This window comes from Plodia interpunctella, chromosome 11, assembly GCF_027563975.2.
Source record: "Plodia interpunctella isolate USDA-ARS_2022_Savannah chromosome 11, ilPloInte3.2, whole genome shotgun sequence".
Taxonomy (NCBI): domain Eukaryota; kingdom Metazoa; phylum Arthropoda; class Insecta; order Lepidoptera; family Pyralidae; genus Plodia; species Plodia interpunctella.
Window position 1 is genome coordinate 2,206,983 of NC_071304.1, and position 21,827 is coordinate 2,228,809.

General features: G+C 38.5%; 3 protein-coding genes across 5 annotated transcripts; 2 read left to right on the forward strand and 1 right to left on the reverse strand.

The window, feature by feature from the left end:
* Positions 1-840: 840 nt before the first annotated feature.
* Positions 841-2,338, forward strand: U3-55K (U3 small nuclear riboprotein factor 55K). The gene has a single exon (XM_053751908.1). It carries the CDS (start codon positions 844-846, stop codon positions 2,302-2,304), a length of 1,461 nt encoding a protein of 486 aa, XP_053607883.1. The 5' UTR covers positions 841-843; the 3' UTR covers positions 2,305-2,338.
* Positions 2,339-3,100: 762 nt separating this feature from the next.
* Positions 3,101-5,963, reverse strand: SC35 (SR family splicing factor SC35). 3 transcript variants are annotated; one of them, XR_008405072.2, is made up of 5 exons: positions 5,599-5,960; positions 5,353-5,493; positions 4,905-5,069; positions 4,409-4,473; positions 3,101-3,712 (listed from the first exon to the last, which is right to left on the reverse strand). XR_008405072.2 is itself a non-coding variant. In XM_053751157.1 (4 exons), exons 1-3 carry the CDS (start codon positions 5,778-5,780, stop codon positions 4,913-4,915), a joined length of 459 nt encoding a protein of 152 aa, XP_053607132.1. In that variant the 5' UTR covers positions 5,781-5,963; the 3' UTR covers positions 3,101-4,473; positions 4,905-4,912. The 3 variants fall into 3 exon arrangements, 2 of the variants coding, with proteins under 2 accessions (XP_053607132.1, XP_053607131.1); XM_053751157.1 differs by having other exon boundaries at positions 3,101-4,473; positions 4,905-5,048; positions 5,599-5,963; XM_053751156.1 differs by having other exon boundaries at positions 3,101-4,473; positions 5,599-5,959.
* A 581-nt stretch (positions 5,964-6,544) lies between these two features.
* On the forward strand, positions 6,545-21,794 carry stc (shuttle craft). Its single transcript, XM_053751151.2, has 17 exons — positions 6,545-6,784; positions 6,872-8,222; positions 8,559-8,753; positions 9,165-9,384; positions 9,837-10,000; positions 10,569-10,770; positions 11,215-11,339; positions 11,638-11,765; positions 12,171-12,324; positions 13,369-13,565; positions 13,955-14,079; positions 15,139-15,336; positions 15,729-15,818; positions 16,535-16,733; positions 17,414-17,566; positions 18,099-18,196; positions 18,768-21,794. Exons 2-17 carry the CDS (start codon positions 7,007-7,009, stop codon positions 18,958-18,960), a joined length of 3,657 nt encoding a protein of 1,218 aa, XP_053607126.1. The 5' UTR covers positions 6,545-6,784; positions 6,872-7,006; the 3' UTR covers positions 18,961-21,794.
* The last annotated feature ends 33 nt before the right edge of the window (positions 21,795-21,827 follow it).

Here is a 21,827-nt window from a genome sequence, read left to right on the forward strand (position 1 = left end):
AGGTTGCTGGGGTTACCACGATTCTGCAGCGTGTCATCAATGTTCGCGGAGGCAGGAGTGGACAGTTTTCTAAAACTCAGCTTTCCTTGTGCAACAGCCTTCTATAGGTCATTACGATAGATTACAGTAATGGGCCTAACATAGAATAAGTTATACTAAAACCATGACTAACTCAAACTATACAATCATCTTGGTTATCTAAATAAATGAATATTGAATTATCCACATCCATCCATACCACAGACCATTTAAATGGTCTGTGATCCATACTAATACATAAAGATTATAGACTTGAATGAGAGATTATTCATGAATAAACTCAAAAAAATTACGAAACGTTTAGGAGTAACAAAGAAAAAGGAGCTAGCTTTTTCATAGTTTTACCTGACCAAAGCCGGGACAGGCCTCTAGTCTATAATTTTTTTTTTTTAATTAGCATCTTCGGTTAGGGCAGTTCTGATTCTGAGAGCCACAGAACAATAGTTCTAAGCATGCGGGCAAATTAGGAGCATTCCAAAGGTACCATCAGAGTACACCTCGCCATGGAATAATAATAATTACCATGCTGAAGTGTTTCATTGAATCTAACGCTGAAAGTATTTTATATTGCAGCAAGATTTGAAGAATAATTTATATTAGTTATTTAAATATGATTAAGAAATAGACTATGTATGTGATTTACTGGATACAAAACGATATTTTTTATCTAATCAGATTTATTTTTAGGTAAGTTTTGAATTTATAAAAGAGAAGAATTAATTTCTTCTGCCTGTTTGTGAACAGAAAATATTTCTTGCTTGACATGATGACAGTTAACATTCTGTCAAACTGTCCTGTCAAAGAATGCTTCAGTCAGCACGGGTTGCAACGTGTGTGATCAAAACTTTTGAGTATATTTCGTTTAAAATTTATTTTTCAGTTATATCAAAAAACACGGCAAAAAATTATCGAAGGATGTCTTCATCTTTTTTTCTAAAAGGTAAATCAAGACAAATACATAAGAGGAAAGGTGAGAAAATCAAGAAAATTAAACCAAAAAAACAGAATGGTCCTAACCTAGAAAACGGTCATGATTCTTCCGAAAGCGATTTGGATATTAAAAAGTTCTCCGATGGAGAAGAATTGGAGAGTGATCATGAAACTGCGGAGCAAAAGAAGCTGAGACTGGCCAAAAAATATTTAGAAGAAATCGAAAAAGAAGAGGCAAAGAGAGCTGAGCTTAAAGAAATTGACGACGCGGTTGAGAAGCGATTACAGAAAGATTACTTAGAACAAAAAGGTAAATTAAAAGTAGAAGTAGCAGATAGCTACAGCGCGCCATCTGCAGATGATTTGCGATTAATACGCGCCAAGGAACACCGGTTAACCGTCACGTGTGTTTGCGTCAGCTCTGATGGGCAGTTTGCATTCACAGGCAGCAAATGCGGAACTATTATCAAATGGGGTATCAAAGAAAAACGGAAATTAGGCTGCTTAACCTACAAAACACATTCAAAGTTCTTAAAAGGAGGAATAACTTCGCTAGCATTGTCAACAGATAACAAATATTTAGCATCTTCAGACCAATCTGCTGATATTCAAATTTGGGAACCGACCACTTTGAAGCATATCCATACTTTTAGAGGCCATAAAGATAGTGTGAGCGGTATAGTATTTAGGAAAAACACACATGAACTGTATTCAGGAAGCAGAGATAGATCTGTTAAAATTTGGTCATTAGATGAAATGGCGTATGTGGAAACATTGTTTGGACACCAGTCTCCTGTCATGTCTATTGATGCTTTGACTAGAGAGAGGGCAATCACAGCAGGAGGGAGAGATACCTCGGTCCGAATATGGAAAATAGTTGAAGAATCACAATTAATTTTCAATGGGCCTGTGGGAAGTCTTGATGAAGTGAAACTGTTGGACGAAGAACATTTTGTATCTGGTAGCGACAATGGTTCAATTTGCCTTTGGGGCGTAATGAAAAAGAAACCACTATGTGTGGTGCCTGAAGCACATGGAACAGAAAATGAAGTCCCCCGGTGGATCACTAGTCTTGCAACTTTATTAAACTCTGATGTCTTTGCTTCAGGCTCCTATGACCACAGTATAAGACTGTGGAAAGTTAGTGATGTGTTTAGAAAAGTTGTACCATTATTTAGTATAGAAATAAATGGATTTGTCAATGCTATGCAGTTCACTAATGATGGGAAACAGCTGTATGCAGCCGTAGGTCAAGAACATAAGTGTGGCAGATGGTTTAAATTAGGTAGTGCAAAGAATGGTCTTTTAGTTGTTAATTTTAACATTAAGTCATAGTTGTTAAGAACAATAAATTATGTTTTACATAAGATTTTGTAGTTTTCTTTTATTCACATTTTCATAATTACTGATTGAGATGTGATAACTACCTATTATAGGTTTCCTTTTTCTACCTGAACTTGAGAAGCCTTTAGAAGTTTACTTATTTATTTGTATGCAATTATAGAGAGGGTAGGGGAAGTAATAAAAGTAGATATATTTTATACCACCCACCATGTACAAATTATCCATGCGCATGTACCACCATTTGGTGGTGAGTAGGGTACATGAGATGCACATATTTATATCATCATCTATCTCAAGTAGGGAAAAATGAGATAAATATGCTTCATTTTTGTTTTACCATAAAATCGCTCAATAAAACAGGTGAGAATTAAGAAGTTCCATTAGTTCTTCCATAGAACAAGTGGCAACAAAGGCGAACTATCAGTAGGTATCTAGGATAGATTTGTATTGAAGCAAGTCAGCGGTTTGTTTTTCTTCTCGTGTATTTTTAATATTAGGCCGAAGCGATAACGTTGTGGTGAAAAGATTCAGCGTGGTATACACGGCACCTGTACACAGACACACTTTATATGAGACTAGGTGTTTACCCGTGGCTTCGCCGGCTGGGATAGGATGAATGACGAAATTTCAAGATTGGTTAAGTAAAAAACGCGTAAAGTGGTAACAAACTTACTTTTGCATTTACAATATTAGTTTGATTGGCCATAGATCTACAGGACATACAGGTTCTCGTGATCTTTGCTATTTATGAGGGCTGTGTAAAAGATTATAACAATAAAAAGCAAAATTTTGTCACATATTTATTTATTAAGAATAAATCCTACACATAATCCAGTGCCAGGTGTTCTTGTAAACTCATTCTTCGTGTAAATTTCCAGTTTGCTGCCAAATCTATATTCAAAACGTAGGTATCTAAAATATTTCCGTAATAAAACTACCCTGAAAGTGTACTTTAGCGTCGATTCTGAGGTCGGGGAGTGAAACTGCTTACAGACAAACCTAGACGTAATCTGCAAAGCACAGGAATCAGCACAGGAAACTGCCACAGCAAACAGGCCAGCGAGCAGCACCGGCCTGCCAAACAAATGTCGGTATTAGTTAACTGCCTTCCTTCTGCTGCCACCTACTGTGTGTCTTTGTCAAATTAATGGCACTTGGCCTCATTACATTCAAACGAATATATTACTTTTATTTAAAAAAGAATCCAGTTACATGGGATACTTAATTTGTTGGCAATTGTACCTTTGTAACCTACTTTAAGCATGTCTCGGTTTGTCAATTAATATAAAAGTTTACTCATAACTTATGAACAGCAACAACAGCAATTCAGCAGTTGTCAGCATCAGCAAACCCCCTCCCCCCCCGCATACCGCCTCGCTCCCCGCGCTCTCCACACGCCCTGAGCACATTAACATTTTAATTAATATTATTACAATACATAATCATAGACTTTTGTATCATGTTTTATCTAAAACACAAATTACAAGTAGGCATTGATGGAACTGTGACATACAATGTCTAGACTGAAAACAACATCAGAAACACAATCTATAATACCATGATGGTGTTAATAACTTTTAATTTCATAAGAGTAGATTCTATTTGGTTTGTTTGTAGTATTTACCAAATCAAGGATGTCCCAATACATTGCCCAATTAGCCCATAATAATCCTTTGGGTAGAATCTTCTTGAGAATGTTATTATAACCTGCAATAATATCTAAGGACCAACACGGCCTCACACCTAAGTAAGTCACATGAAAGTACATATTAAATCAAAAAGGGAATTATTACTTAAAAACATGCTACAAAACTTTAGTTTTTCACTGCACAGTAATGAAAAATCAGCAGAATCAAACTAAAACAAATATTCAGAATGCAAAGCAATCATTGTTTTTGACTCTAGTCACAAAGAATTTGTACAAACTGACATTCACATCAATACAAAATATTTTCAAGGAAACAAAAAATAAGGATACAATAAAAATCTTAGTGAATTACAGTGACAACTTAAAATACTATTTGATACATTGTATGCTTTGCCACTATGCTATCATAGTTAGGTCTGGGATGGCTAGTGAGTGTGAGATTAGTACCTTGGCTGAAGGCTGCTCGGACATGTGTGACAGCACTTCAGCTTACTAGCAGGTACTCTCTCAACCTGCAAACAAAATAGCTTTATAAGTATGATGCATATCATTGGCAACAAGGAGACTTCTCAATTTATTTTACTAAGATGCATTTGGTTTGATTTTCGCAAAAATTGTAAAAAAGTAATAAGAATTAGGTCTCTTATCTATCAGCCAGCATTAATTGTGAAAAACTAGTTTATAGTTCATTTTTTAAGTTATTATGTTTAACAATTTACTACATATTCTTCAGTATTTGTCTCTCAATGGTGGGTGCAGGCAGGCCTCCAAGTATTATAAAGACTGTGTACATGTACTAACTTGTCTGATTTTTTCTTATAAGTACTAACTTGTAAGAAAAAATCAAATTAAGCGAAGTGGTCTAAGAAATATGGGTTAGAAGCTATACAACTACAACTCTATAAGACTATACATATAGATTAAGTCGCAAGTAGAAACTTACCCAGATGTTCAATGCCTGGAGCGAGAGCGGGAATGGCTGCGGCTGCGCGAGCGGCCCCGGGAGCTCTTGGAGTCCGAGCGGCTGCGGCTGCGCGAGCGAGAGCGGCTGCGCGAGTACGAGCGGCGGCGCGAGCGCGACCGGGACCTGGACCGACCACGGGATTTGCTAAAAAAAGACACCATCACAACATATTATGAATACAACCCCTGGATAAAATTTTTTTCAATATTTTTTACCCAACACCATCGAAGCAACCATTTCAAAGCCGTAATTCTTGATGTCTGAAATTATTTGTAAACAGTAATAGGTACTTAATTTTATAAATAACAATATTGAATTGATTGATGGTAAATTCTGGCTACTTATACAAAACGGTACAAATGTTAATTTTGGGCAGATAATCCTTGTTATTTTAATTTAAAAGAAGCAAATAATCAAATATACATACCTGCGCCTGCGGTCGTAACGACTTCTGTATGGAGATGAAGGCCGTCCATAACGGGCCATTTGTACGCGGAGCTCCCTGCCATCTAACATGCGCCCGTCAAGAGACTCCAGAGCTTCCTCTGCATCTCGGCGATCATAGAACCTAGACCAAAAAGTTACCAACAATTAGGTCACGCGTGGTAATATTTCCCCGGCATTATAATGACGTCATGCCATTATCCGTACCCACAGAATTTAGATTACGTACCTTACGAAAGCAAATCCTCTGCTTTCTCTCGTATAGCGATCTCTTGGGATATAAATATCGCCAACGTCTCCGCATCTTTCGAATACCCTGCGTAAATCTTCTGGCGTTGTTCTGTATGTGAGATTATCCACTTTGAGCGACACCATGCCGTCGATACGCGGCGGTGGCCTTCCGTAGCTCATGATGATTTAGTTGTAGTTATCAGTAATCACACAAATAAAACAATCACAATTGTTCACTTATTACAAAGAATTGGTTCTTTAGAAACTATTATACCACATAACACCACACAACGTTTTTCAGCAAACGCCGAGAATGCCGTGCCGTGCGTGATGAGATGAAATAATATGGCGACCGGAAAGATCGAATGAATGAACCGGAAAATGAAACTATTTTAAAGCGTTCCTTTTGTGCCCTACACACCTTGTAATCTCGAAACATTCGAGGATCCACGCCGTCCGGAAAGACTTTTCTTATTCGTTTCCGTGTAATTTCTGATTAGAATTTCTTTTGGAAATCTGCGAGGGTTCTTAGCACGGCCGCACACATTAGGTTACGCGGATAATCCGAATTCGGAATGTTGTTCTTTCATACAAAGTGTTTTTTCGTATATAAATAAATTCGGAATGTTCTTCTTTCATACAAAGTGTTTACACCGCCGCAAATGTTCTTTTTTCCGAACGAAAAAACCGAACGTTCGGGTTGGGAATTTTCCCCGAATGAGAACGGAAAAAACCTAACGAGGTCATCGAAGACAGCGCTCGCCTTCACATTTAAAAAAATTGTAACAAAAACCTACATTTAAAAAAAAATTAACAAAAGATTTATATTTATGTAAATATATTCAGCAGAATAGTTTTAAAGATTTTAAAACACACATTTTACAAGTTTTTGGGGAGAATCGGGTAAAAACTTGTGTGATTGTCGGATAAAAATCGGTTTTTATTGTTGCCCAGCACGATTTTTTTATTTGGAATGGAATGGATCTTTTTGTCATCGAAATGTCATTCAATACAACGTTGATTTTTTCCTCCCACCTCACCAGTTTCCCCTCAATCTGACCGAATTGTCCTGTCATACCATTTCAAAGTTAATGTAATTTTACAACATTAAATTATTTTAGTTAGTTTTTCGTTACTTTTTAATGTTTATAATCGAAACAAAGAAAAAATACCATAAAAAGAAGGTAAGACTGTAGTTCCATATTTCGTGTCACATGTTTAAAATTTCATCTTATCTAAACATATTTTGAGGTAAATTTTATTAATTTCAGATTTCTTAGAAAAGCCAAGTTTAGGGCCTTTGGCCCCAGCCCCGGGCTGTAGAAACGTGGTAACATCTAAAAAGAATCTATTAAAAGTCTACGCCAAATTCCATCCACACAAGTATTTCATAAGTGTTCGTAACCATGTCTCAGTGGAATAATTCATACGCTTATAACAACCAATATCAAGGTGCTAACAATTGGGAAGGTGATATGAATGGTCAGTACGCAAATCAAGTCTATTATCCCAACAGGCAGTACGACTCCGGCAATCAGTATGTGAGCTTCAATGAGTTTCTGTCTCAGATGCAATCTAACGATGCCACGCCATCAAACGCGTCCAACTACAATAACGCACAGTATCAAAATCTTGAGTTCAATTATCAGAACATGCCATCCTCATCACAAAATACACAGGGGGACTCATATTATGGAACTAACTCTTCCAATGGAGCGGAATATAATCAAAACCAATACAGCGCTGTTCCAACTGCAGAGCCTACTTCAACTAATTATTCTAACGGTGAAGTATTATTGAAATCGAACCTGACAGCGACTGCTACAGAGTTTGTGCCAAAAAAATTGAATGTGAAGTCATCAGCAAGTGTTCAAAACATTCCAGAGGCTTCCAGTAGTGCTGTAGAGATGGCCACAGAGCCTGTGAGGGTACAGGGGAGTTCTTCTGACACTAACTGGAGAGAAAGACCAAAACCTTCTCTAAATAGTGAATCTAGCCACAGGAATGATTATAATAAACATAGAGAAAATTATAGGTATAATGAAGCTAAAAATCGTAATCGGGAGGGATATAGAGATCGTGATAACAGAGATGAACGTGAAACTAACAGAGCTCGAGATCGTGATAGTAACAATGATGGTGAAAGAGATGGCAACAGAGACCGCCATCAAGACTACAACAGCCGTTATGATTCAAATCATGAGTCTAATGGGCGTAATGATAGAAACCAATCAAAATCAAACTTTAAATCAAAGAGAAAAGAGGAGACTGATGCCGGCAGAACATTCTACAATAGCAGGATTCCAGGCGGGCCAGAGGAACGAGTCAGGAATGGTAAGGAGGGGTCAGGGAGGGGCCGGAACTGGCCTGGCAGTCAGAGGATTAGAGCTTCCGAACGCAATTACTCGGAAGATGAACAATATGCAAGCAATTATTTGCAATATAGAGATGAAAGACCAGAAAAGAATAGAGATGATAGACCAGAAAGATATAGAGATGGTAGACCAGAGAGATATAGAGATGAAAGATCAGAGAGATACAGGGATGATAGAACAGAAAAAGCTGAGAAGATGGAGGGTGCACAGAGTCCTGCATTTCAGAGGAACAAAAATGGTGATCAAGGTTTGTCATGTTTTAGTGATAATTTCTTAGTAGTGAAATTACTTACCATGACATGTCTACAAAATTTTATTCTTTATCACTGAGAGCCTTTATCATTATAACAATACAAGGCACTTGAAGTATAATTAAGTACCATTGAATTGTTGAATTGTTATAAGTATTAACTTAAGATTTTAATTATAGAGACAGCCAGCAACCTTGATAGGTTGCTAATTAAGTAGTGATCTATTTAATTCCGATTCCACCAATAAGACAACTGTACATATAAAAGGGTAACTCTTGGCCGCTGTCTCCCCATAAGTGATACTGTATCTGTGTTTAAATTTCAAATTGCAGACAAGAAACGTGGTCAAGCACACACAGAGATGACCCAGCGGGAGAGGCTCAGTGACCAACTGGACAAGGGTACACTTGAATGCCTAGTGTGTTGCGAACGTGTGAAGCAGGTGGACTCAGTGTGGTCGTGCACCAACTGTTACCACGTGCTGCATCTGCGATGCATAAGGAAATGGGCCATGAGTAGTATGGTTGGTGAGTAGCGATTCTAGTATTTATATTTGTTGATATGATTATTTACTAGTGATCACCGATCAATCGTTGCATGGTTAGAAACAGACAGACGAACGGGCGACTTTATTTTATAACTTTACTTTTGATTATTTCTTGGTTGGCGACGTAAGTGCAAATACCAGATGAGTAGATGAGTGATTGGTCGTTGGTCATGCGTCGGCATCTGTTCCGAGTTCGACAATAGTGTGTAGCCGGCGTTAAATCTATACTATTATTTTAAAAAGGTAAGCGTTTGTGAGTTTGAAAACTACCGAACCAATTTCAAAAATTCTTTCACCATTATCTAAGATTGTAATAGGCTATATATTATCTCAAACGGGAACGAAGCCCCGGGCAACTCAATTTTGGATAACTCGAAGCATCCTTTTTCAGATGGCAAATGGCGTTGCCCAGCGTGTCAGAACACGAGCGAGTCCATACCGACGGAATACCGCTGCATGTGCGGCGCGATCCGGTCCCCGGAGTACGTGCGCGGCGCCGGCGGCGCGCACACGTGCGGCAACACGTGCAAGCGGCCCCGGACTTGTCCGCATCCGTGCACTCTGCTGTGCCATCCGGGGCCGTGCCCGCCCTGCCAGGCCACGGTCATTAAGTATGTGTTGCTATCATTTGGTTTATTCTTATTTTTGAGTCGAAATAGCACATAAATTTTTATAAATTTAGATCAGTTTTTGTAATACTTCATAACTGCAAGTCTTCAAGCATCTGACAAGTCTTCAAGTTTTTTTCCTTATTTGGATCAAAACACACAGTTTCACACATATTACATATGAAATATTTTTGTACTAGTGTTAATAAATGTGTAGCCAACATTATTTACCACCATTTAACTAAAAAAAGGGTTGAGAGAAAGCAAGATCATTGGTTGTTTTCGTATTAGTTGTCTGGCATGACATTAAACAAAATTTCATGTTGAAAATTAAGAACAAAATTATTTAATACAATTTGAGATGTCCACAACATGCTTCGTCAGAAAGTGTACAGAAATGCATCCGACACATGCTTCGTCAAAATAATAATAATTTTTTTGTCATTTGTCACCAGGCAATGCGGCTGCGGTGCCGAAACAAGATCAGTCCTGTGCAGCAGTAAGCTGGCCCAGGTGTGCGGCAGACTGTGTCGGAAACAGCTGTCGTGCTCCGCGCACACCTGCGACCAAAACTGCCACGAGGGCGACTGCGGCCAGTGTCGGGAGACTGTTACCCAGGGTGAGGCTGGATATCATTGTAACCAAGTGGACGGCCATCGGTGCTGCAGCTAGATTGCATAAGTTTATTTATTTATCTTATTATCACACACAACAGTGATTCATAAACAGCATATGAAAAACAAGATTTTAAAACTAGGTTGCGATCCATAAAGATGTATGAACATGAGAATATAAAGAAGTTATCTAGACTATATCAAAAATAATTTAAATTAATAACATGAAAGTGTGACAATACTCGTTACATTATAATTTGTGAGAAAAAAATTAGTTTATAACAATGCACGTGTGCCACCTAGTACTCCTACATTTGTTTTCTCACAATTTTTTTTGGGTTGAAAGATATTAATTTCTAAAAGAATTACATAATTCACTTGGTATGAGAACTATAACTAAGTGTCCTATATCTTTATTTATACATATACAACAGGCGCCATTTTACAATTTTTCTCTCACAAATTACTAATCTGTAATTTTTTGAAAAAAAAAAAAAAAATACAAATTCAAAAAAAACATTATTTAACTAGTAATTTAGTAATAAGTTTATAAGAGATTACCGTGTCCGTCAGTGTGCCACTGCCCGGGCGCGCGGTCGCGCGTGGTGGCGTGCGCGACGGAGGCGCGCGCGCGCGCGTACTCGTGCGGCGCCGCGTGCGGCCGCGTGCTGGCGTGCGGCGCGCACGTGTGCGCCCAGCCTTGCCATCCGCCGCCCTGTGAGCCGTGCAAGCTGCTGCCGGAGTACATCGCCACGTGTCCGTGCGGGAAACGCAAGTAAGATTTTGTTGCAGCACCTAGTGCTAGATATATCTGCCTGAAGTTATTTGCCTGTTAGCCTGATCGAACACTTGTGAAACACAATTTTAGCGGTATTTGTTTAGCTCAAAAGAACCTCCGTATCCGATGTTGTATAATGTAGCTTTCTTCAGGAATGGAACTCAGTTGACTAGTTACTAGAACTATAAATAGACCCATTGTTTTTTGTTTTTATATGTAATTTTGCAAGAAAATCTTTGAAAATTAAAAAAGCTTGAACATTTTCGTGTAATGTCGTGTAAAGTTTACTTATATTTATTTTGTGGTATGGTACATACATACAAGCCTTTATTTACATTTTAATGTCCTTTCAGATATTCAGTTGACTAGAAGTGGTAATGAAATTGTGTTTTTTACAAAATGTACAATAAAAATAATACAATCAAAGAAATGTTATCATAGGTTGGAGAAAGACAAGCGCAAATTGTGTACGGACCCGATCCCTCTCTGCGGTAACATCTGCGCCAAGCCGCTGCAATGTGGGCCCGCTGGGGATAAACACTTCTGCAAGATTGACTGCCATGAAGGTATATATTTGGCAATATCAATCACTTTGCTGGCTCCAGATGTGGGAACTCCTCAACGGTTTTCTGCAAAAGCTTGTGTCAAAATGTCATTTTTGTAAATAAACTTATCTATATATATAGAAGTATATGTTATAGAATATAGTATCGTTGAGTTAGTATCCCATAACACAAGTTACTAACTTACTTTGGGGCTAGCTCAATCTGTGTGATATGTTCATATATTTATTTATTTAAATACATGGTTTTAATTGGAAATCATCCGATGTAATGGTAATGATTGAATTGCGTTTTACCCCAGGTCCATGTCCAACTTGCCCGGACAAGACTCTGCTGCAGTGCCGTTGTGGGCACTCGAGCCGCGAGGTGCCGTGCGCTGATCTACCGGAAATGTACAACAACGTGCTGTGCCAGAGGAAATGTAACAAAGTGAGTCATTATGGGTGAATTTCACGAGCGTTTGAACGCGGCGTGTAGCGTTTCATTAGTGGGCGACATTTGTTTTGAATAAAGATTAAAAAAAAAAATTAAACATTTATATAATTAACTTTGTACCAGTACTTTCATTTATAAAAATAGGACTGAAATTGATGACTGTGTATGATACAATTTAATAAACACCAATGACAGCCCGCGGCGGAGTTCAAAACATTCGTGATATTCACCCTTATTATAGCACTGCTCGATTGAATTGCAACTCTATGTTCACAACACTAAACTTCTATGATACTTATTGAAATTTGACACTGTTTAAACGAGTCTCTTTAAGTGTTCCTTCTCAGCAGTGTCATTCCGAAATGAACTACGTTATATGTAAAACGTTTTTGTTACCAGAAATTATCTTGCGGCCGCCACCGCTGCCGCGCTACATGTTGCGCAGCGACAACGCACCGGTGCGCCTTGGTCTGCGGCCGGTCATTGACCTGCCAATTGCACCGCTGCGAGAACTTCTGTCATTCCGGACACTGCGCGCCCTGCCCCAACCTCAGTCAGTATCTTTATCTACATGAGATATACTAGCGACATCTACAACTAATCACACATATTCATATTTGGGTGAATTTCACGAGCGTTTTGAACGCCGCCGTGGGCTATAATTAGTGTTTATTAAATTGTACCATACACTGTAATCAATTTAATTATTCTATTTTATAAATAAGTAAGGTACTGGTACAATGTTATTTTAAAAAAAATCTTTATTTTAAAAAAGTGCGACACTAATGAAACCCTACACGCCGCGTCGTGAAATTCACCCATTTTCGTTCATACGAGAAGAATCGGTATATGGTGTAATAAATTTTGTTGGCATTTCTCATCGTATGCACAGTGTTACAACACCATACTAGATTTCTTTATTTCTTTATTTTTTCAAGAACGAAAGGTCTCAGGTTCGTATCCTACTGCCATATGAGATTGTACACCAACTGACTCATATATAGTAGGTTTCATAGACCAACATTGCTTCCAGTGAGGGAAAACATCGTGAGGAAATTGGACTGTTTAGTTCGCTAGTGTGTATGTGACTACCTGCCACAAGATGGCGGTAAGTAGTCGTAAAAAGTAATGTCAGTTGCCTTTAGGCGACTTGAATAAAACCTGACACCAGTGTTAGCAATAACACACTCGATATTATGATGATGATTTTCAAAATTATGTTAACTTATTGTTTTTAGCTTTCTTTTAGGTCGGGGGAAGTTGTATGGAAATGTTTGATCACATTGAGATCTTTAACTATATAGTTTGTTTTTGTTCAGAACAAAAGATAAAGTAGACTATGTATGTTGGCCCTTTTTAATGCGTCAAATCTTATTCTCTTTAAAGCTACGAATACACTAGGCAACATTTGACGCTCAACATATCGCTCTATCTCATGCATTACCACTGACTCGAGTGAAATAGCACATAGTCGATCTCGCTCATATCCAAATTGTAATGAAAGAACGATACGTTGCGTGCCAAAATTAAATCGCTTAATACGTAAAATCGTAACTATTTACAATGGAATTGTAAACGTAAAAGTCCACTGGTCCAGGTTGGGACGAGCTGCGGTGCTCGTGCGGCAAGGAAGTGGTGCTGCCGCCGGTGCGCTGCGGCGCGCGACCGCCGGCGTGCGCGGCGCCGTGTGCGCGCGCGCGCGCGTGCGGGCACGCGGTGCTGCACGCGTGCCACGCCGGCGGGTGTCCGCCCTGCGTCGTGCTCACCACCAAGAGGTGTCACGGCGGCCACGAGGTGCGTATGCGTAGCTCCAGGTGTTGCGGGGTATGCTGCTGTGATATGCTGAAAGGCAAATTCATTGAAAGATATAGGATGAGATACTTGTAACGCGATACGCGGCGTCACAGCCCCGAATGACATCGAGAGCATGCGGAGATGAGCGATAGAGCTGCACCTTTCTCTTCTTTTATAGGAAAGGAAGACTATCCCGTGTCCGTGCACTATTAGGTTCTAGGTTAGATTCCCGGTTCGGCAAATATTTGCGGCTTGAGGTATGTCGTGATCATTTCTATGTATGTCTATCCATATATAAAGGCCCATATTAAGTACTCAAGCTTATAACAGCTTTAGTATTTAATTTGGGCCGTTGAGTGTTGTCCATTTATTTATATATTTCCCTATAGGAAAGGAAGACAATTCCGTGTTCCCAAGAAGAGTTCTCGTGCGGTCTCCCGTGCGGCAAGCCGCTGGCCTGCGGCAAGCACACGTGCATCAAGACTTGTCACAAGGGGCCGTGTGATACCAGCAAGTGAGTATGCATTTCGAGGAATATGATTATAAAATTGATGTTTTTGAAGTTAGTTAAGTATGAGCATTATCGGAGTGGTTATTTTAGCATAGTTACCATATTCGGACACAGTGTAGCTAATAAGTTAAATTGAAATTTAAACTCCCTTAAAGCAATAAATAATATTTATTTGACCTTGAATTTAAGATAATATTCTGAGTTTGAAGGAATATTTTGATAAGAAAACATCGCCGTATTAAGGGACTGCTCTGCATCTGTAAATACTTGAAATCGAAGGCTATTAATACTTTAGTTATTGGTCTTTTAGAATCCTGAGTTTCCTCTAAATAAGCTATAAATAAATAATGACATGGATTGCTATTTGTCTTTTTTTGAGTTATAATTTTTCAAAAAAAGGAAATTTGGTCTTTGTCGTTTTCGTTACTATCACTATACGGAAACGGAAGTTTTATTTTTCTTAATTTACTGGTTGTCAATAAGCAGACGTAGAGAACAGTGGAAAAAACTGTGGAAGGCCATAGAGGTGACTTTCAATTAAGGATAATTTATATTATAATAGATAATTTATATGTAAATAAATAAATAAATATATTAGGACAAACCACACAAATTGAGTTAGCCCCAAAGTAAGTTCGAGACTTGTGTTACGGGATACAACTTGTGGTACGGGTAACAAATACATATATAGATAAACATCAATCAGAAAAAGATCATTTTCCATCATGACCCGATCGGGGATCGAACCCGGGACCTCTCGGTTCAGAGGCAAGCACTTACTACTGCGCCACCGAGGTCGTCAAATGTAACTAATATCTTTTTTGTACTAATATTTATATATTTAAATTTTATTTTATTATTTAACAAAAATATTTTTTCGTTCGTAAATTTTTCCCAACGGTAGGTACACGAGAAAAGGATGTTTCGTCCATTGAGAGTTAGCAACTGTCCTCTGTGGTCTGTCAAGTCACGCAACATTCTCCGATCGGATCTCGCCGACAAAAAGTTATCAGATCGCTTGTTCGTCTATTGAGAGTTAGCAACTGTTCTACTCGTTCCTAGATGCGTGCAGCCGTGCACGGAGAAGCGTCCGAGCTGCGGGCACGCGTGCGCGGCGGCGTGTCACGCGGGCGAGGTCGCGGGCGCCGGCGGACCGTGTCCCAGCACGGCGCCGTGTCGCCGCCTCGTTCGCGCCAGCTGCGCCTGCGGCCGCCGCGGCGCCGACCGCTCCTGCCACGACAACGCTAGAGACCTCGCCAAGTTTGTTCTACATCCATAATCTATACTATTATTATACACGTAATATAGGCTTAACTATAATTATTAATGCACCGGCGGTAACAGCACTTCCTTGCCGCACAAGCAGCGGAGCTCGTCCCGACCTAGACATATGGGACTTTTAGGTCCACAAAAACGATACGGCTTACGATAATAAAGGTTTTCTTTTTATTTAGATCACATAGATGGTCTGACAACTAGGGATGCCGACGGCCGTTCGAGGTGGAGACGAAAAGTGCGGAGTGCGGATTTTGGGTTCTGACGGTCAACGGCCGAGGAAGAAACCGATAAAACTCGATCACACACGCAGTGTTCCAGCCGCGTCCCTGGCAGGGCTAATACAATTTTATAACGATAATTTAATTGCCTTCCAGAATAATGAGCGCGATGGCCGCTACGAAGATTCAAGAGGGCGGCACCGTTGATTTGTCCGACGTGCAGCGTCCAGGGAACATGTTGAAAACGTAAGGAATTGCTTCATTGTTTTGTTATATATAATGTTTGTTATACATAAGGATGGAAACGAACAAGTCTAAAACGCGCAGTCGAAGCGTTTAAGATTGTATAGTAAGAAAAACTTTTAGTATTTTGTAGAAAAAAAAAATACAAATATCACCTCGCCCCCGCTGCAATTCTATGATTGTGTTATTCACATTCACACATTTGCACTCAGCCCTATTGGGCAGGGAAGTGAGCATCCCAGTGGGCAGCACGAGTATGTAAATAGGTTACTCGCGCTGTCGCTGCTCACGTCACTGCCGCTGCCCGGGGCTCCCCCGATTGTCGGTTTTTCGCGCGGAAGTCAGGACAACTACACCACCACAGGAGTGGAGTAATGAAAAAACAACTACATTTTTAGAACTTTATGATATTGAGCGGGTAATATGGGATGACTTATAATACTGAGCAGACATAATGCTGTCGAACCAGCAATTCATTCCATCATTTCAAGTCATTTTTGCGAGTTGATAAATAAAGAAGATAGAGAGAGAATAAGAATATGTGTAAATGCTCACACGCGTCGTTATTGCCGCAGATGTATTTAGGGAAATATTTCCCGCAGCGGCAGGAGAAGTGGCAGTGGGCTGAGTGTAAATTTGGGGTCAGATTTCAGATGTATGAAATATTTTTTTTTTCGGTTGCCAATTTTTTTTTATTGTTTTTTTTTTTTTTTGTATAGTTTGGAGTGCGACGACGCGTGCCGCATGGAGGCGCGCGCGCGGCAGCTGGCGCTGGCGCTGCAGATCCGCAACCCGGACGTGTCGGCCAAGCTGGCGCCGCGCTACTCCGACACGCTGCGCAGCGTCGCGCAGCGGGAGCCCGCCTTCGCCGCGCAGGTGCACGACCAGCTCACGCAGCTGGTGCACAAGGCCAAGAAGGTATGTGTTGTCGGCCGGGTATCATCGATCATCTGAGCGTTATCGCGTATGTCAACCGGTGGAGCTCAGGACCCGCTTCCCTACTTTTCCTCCGCACCGCACGGTCGTTGGCATTTTGTCAGCGTTTGATATCATTACCCCTTTTCTGCTCACTATTGAACATAAGCCTCTCTCTTTTTTTGCGCCATCTTGAGTCCGGAGCAGTGGTCCAACTGCTCCGTCCAACTAGTTACTACTAGTTAGTGGACTACGGGCCTTTATTAGGAGCAGTCGTCCAACTTTAAAAATTGTTGACCCACAGCACTTTTTGAGAGTAGCGTCATCCAATTCATTAATACTTTTTCCTTTTTTAAAAATATACATGTATAAATCACTCAGATTGAATTAAACCCAATTTAAGTTCGACTCGTGTTAAAGGAAAATATAGGATATTTTAATAACATACAAGGAAGACGCAAACTAGTATTGTGTTGGTTATGGCATGCAATACGCGCGGACTTGAATGTTCTCATATTTGTAACCAAATATAATTTGATTTAAATACTAAACTATAATATAATAAAATGTTAAAATTTAATTTGACTATAATGTGCTCTACGATGTTAACGGCGGACTTTAGTCTGTACTAAATCTTGTGATCTTTAGTCTAAAATTTAATTTTTAAAATATTATTGTTTCAGTCGAAACAAAAGACGCGTTCACACTCGTTTCCATCAATGAACTGGCAGAAGCGACAGTTCATACACGAGATGTGCGAACACTTCGGCTGCGAGAGTGTGGCGTACGACGCTGAGCCCAATAGGAACGTTGTCGCTACAGCGGACAGAGAAAAGGTATTACATTAGTCATCATATATATTTTTTGTTAGCATCTCAACAGCCAGTATTACTCTGATTAATTTTTCAATTAAACAAAGAATAATTCAATTCAAATTTCGAACTGACTACGAAATGAATGTGTTAAGTCTTTTATAATTGGACTTTCTGGTTGGGATGAAAATAAAATAATTTATAATATAATATACCTACACAAATATATTTTGACTTTCAGATTTTTGCTTTAAAGAGTCATTTACATTATCAATCAGAATTGTAACATGTTTTTTAAAAATACTTATGTACTTTATGTACGGTTGTTATACTATTCAAAAAAATGTAAAAAACCATAATTATAAGAGTCGTTCAGGCATGATATTTAAATGAGTTTTCATTATTTAAATGGGTTTTTTTTCGACATAGTAGTTGTCGTTCCGAAATGCCGTTAGTATAGCATTTTGACAAATTATTATATAAATGTTTGATATGAAAAATTATACTGTAAGGAATGTGAAGATTGTGTCTTGAATAGTTTGGAAATGTCCCGCAGTCGTGGCTGCCCGCCATGAGCGTGCTGGAGGTGGTGTCGCGTGAGGCGGGCAAGCGGCGGGTGCCCGGGCCCGTGCTGCGGGCGTCTGCGCAACACAAGTCGGTACCACTCTCGCACTTATGTCGCTTCTCGTTTCTCTTTCTAGCTATGTGTTTGCTCAGAAGCATGTATGCTGATTGTAATAATGAGGTGATAAAATTCAGGGAACATCCCTGCCTGACCGAGGCCAAAATCATTTTATCTCATTACTTAAATCCAGTTTAAAAGACATGTGTGACATGCCTGTCATAAAGTTTAAACGAGAAAGTCTCTCTTGCTTTTACGTTTAAAGTGTTGGACCGATTTTGATGAAATTTGTCGGGAAAACAGAATTTTATTTTTGAAAAAAATCGAGCCTATCCTCAGGCAACGGCTACTAGTAACTAAATCTTATGTAAGCGAGATAAGTTCCTAAATTCTTTACAATAGAATTGGAAATAAATACACCCCTTGCTTGCTGTTTTAAAGAATACAAATATTAAATAATCAAATGATATAGTTAAAATGTGTTTTGTTTAAAAATTGAAGACAAAACAAAAAAATTAAAACAAAAAATGTAAGAGGAATAATCTGTTCCCTACAAAAAACAGAAATGACACTATATAAGTAACCAAACTTTTCCTACAACAGATCAACGACCCCCAGCAGTGGTGCTAGTGGTAGTGGCTGGGCCACCCTCACATCCACCAACGCTTGGGCAGCGCGCAGCAACGCGCGGCCGCAGCCGCAGCCGCAGCCGCAGCCGCAGCCGCAGCCGCAGCCGGCCGCACAACAACCCGCCGCGGACAAGATAGATTATTTCGACAACCCGCCGGAGAATTGATTGGTTCCATGTGGCTGAGGGGGAGGGGGGGTGAAGGGGACGTGGATTTAAGTGGGATGAAATTCAAAGAAAATATTGCTAAATTCGAAAATACTGTCTTACTATAGATTTTGAATGATGTCTAATGTGAATGCGTTGTCCATCCATTTTCAGATTTAATGACAGTTTCTAATTGTCATAGTGTTTTCATTCTGGGCGGATTATATATTTTAGTGTTTAACTTTGGACATGATTCATTTTTTTTTGTAGTAAGACCGAGCGATTAACCGGTTAGTTAATAAATTAAAAGTTTTAAAACGTGGGTTTTTGAACAATAAAGTTTTTGGGTTATTGCGTCACTGCCGTAGATGAAAATAATTCGTCCACTTTTTGGGAAAATTCTCAACTTGTCGGACACAAACAACTAATTGAAGGGCAGTGCCGTGCCTTCTTCATGTCGAGTCGGAATGGCTATTGAAACTGTATTGGAATAGTATGTGGCACGCTGATCGCTATGAATAATAAAGTAATACACGTGTTGTTATATCGTGCTAATGGTTAAAAGTTGTCGTCTATTTAATGTGTATAATGATAATGGCCTTTACCCCCTCAGCCACGAGTTATACTGTGAGGAATAGGTTACAAATTCTTTGCTAAAAATATTAACTGTTTTAAAACCGCACAAAAAGAGTTAACAAATAAACAACAAATTGATAGCGAGACTTGGTTTTAATCATTTCAACTGTAAACAGAGAATACTTTAGCCCGAAATGGGTGAATGAGATCAGATCGTACGCGGCCCAATCGGTTTGCGATCCTATTGTTATTCAATTGTCTTTATTATCTCTTGGCTCGAAGGTTTAAAACAATATTATAGGCTGGACCTTGTCAAAGGCGATACATAATAGGAGACAAAATGTAAGCGATCTGTCCCGTTTCTTTTCTTATATTTCTAATACTCTTCTCTTTCTTGCATAGGAGAAATAAAGACGTCTGGAGTTTTCTCTGTCTTGAATTGAATATGACCTGGTGAAGAAATTCTTGAATTGTAGAATTTCATATCAGATTTTCATGAAAATAAAAACACTCAATTATAATGTTTTAGAAGAAAGCGACTGTGTTCATTATTTATAGACCTTTTATTTAAGAAGACACCCATAAAAACATTTTTGTTTTTTCGCCAGAGTCGTATGTTTACGATCGACAACTGAAAGTTTAGCTATCAAAGGGTTAAAAAAATTCACTGTTTTTGAGAATAACTTGGTGGTCTCCAAAATATAATACGGCGGCGTTTGTCTAATATAAAGATTATTATAATAGTGTAATTTTTTATAAATGTATGTTCATTTCTTATACACGAAATCACATAGTAGGTACTCATATAGTTCGTTTCATGTAGCGGGATATATTTTGTATACATTTTTTTGTAACAATTCGCACTGATTTTCATACCATAGTTAACGGAACGAGTGTGGAACGTAGCTGATTTTATAGAAAAATATAAAAGGTATTGCATTGCCAAGTAGGGGACTCAGAAATGTCTTATAAAAAAATGGTTAAAATCAAAGAACAAGATAATTCAGATGTGCTTAAGTTAAGCCTGTTTTCATCACTTTTCTTTATAGTCACATGTAATTAATATTTAAAACTTTGGGTCGCATTTTGATTTAATTACTAGTAAATTACTGTTTGAACCAAGATATATATAGCATGTCTATATTTAGAGTAAAAAAATGATAGAGCTGTGTCAATAGCAACACTGGCTGTTTTTCGACCAATCACAACCATTTAATTTGGTATTGCAATAATAATAAAAACTATCTTTATAGACATGCTGTATGTTGTATTTTACATCATTTAGTGCATGAAAATTAATTATAGTAGAAATCTTCTATGTAAGAAAGTCGGATGAGTCAGACAGATGAGTTACTTCTCTTATATTTTGCTTTTGAGATATTTAGATACATGATGACCCTTCTCTGTTAGTATTCTACTTAAATATGAAACTTTATAACGACAGATATTAATAAATGTATGTAAAAAGATGTTGTATTCAGAATAATCTTCAGAAAATCAACACATATAATAAATATAAATTTAAGAAAGTGCACCATATTTGTCAAATACAGCAGCCTGTTTGCATATCGTATGAGACTCACTTAGAATGGGATTATAACGGAATTACACGGAAAATTGTTTATTCAAAAGTCAACTATGAATCAAAAATTACGATATTTTTTTTCATTCACTGCTGTATTTTTTATATATTTTTTTGTTTTGGTTGTAACTGTATAAGGATTTTTACAGGACGATTTCGGTGAGATATCTTTTTAGGTATAACTTTTTATATGAAATGTAAGACTTAATTATGTATGTATAAAGACTTACCTATGATTGTTTTTTAGGGTGTGCGCAATTTCGTGGAATACCTAGGTGAACCACGGGTTAAAGCGAAATATCTTGAAAATTTGTAATTTATGAATTATATTTACAACCCTGCGTATAAGTCGGGATGAATAATAACGGTAATATCTTTATGTAGTGTTAAAACAGATGTGAAATTAAATTTTGGTTGGAAATATCTAAATAATAAATTACCCAGTGGAAAGTCTTAAAAAATAATAAAAACAAAATGTCTGAAATTGTCCTGTTTGCTCCGGTCTTACCATTAATGAATGCTATGAAATAAATATGGGGTGTACTGTATACTTATAGTAATCATACACGAATTTACCGAAGGTGTAGGGATGAACTCTTATGAACATTATCGATGTAATTTGGTGTAGACGATGAATATAGTAACGAATTCGCTGTTGTACAGGCGACATGCTAATAAAATGTTACATATTTGTTAATCCCTTTTTTTTCACTTCTCACTGGTAAGTACC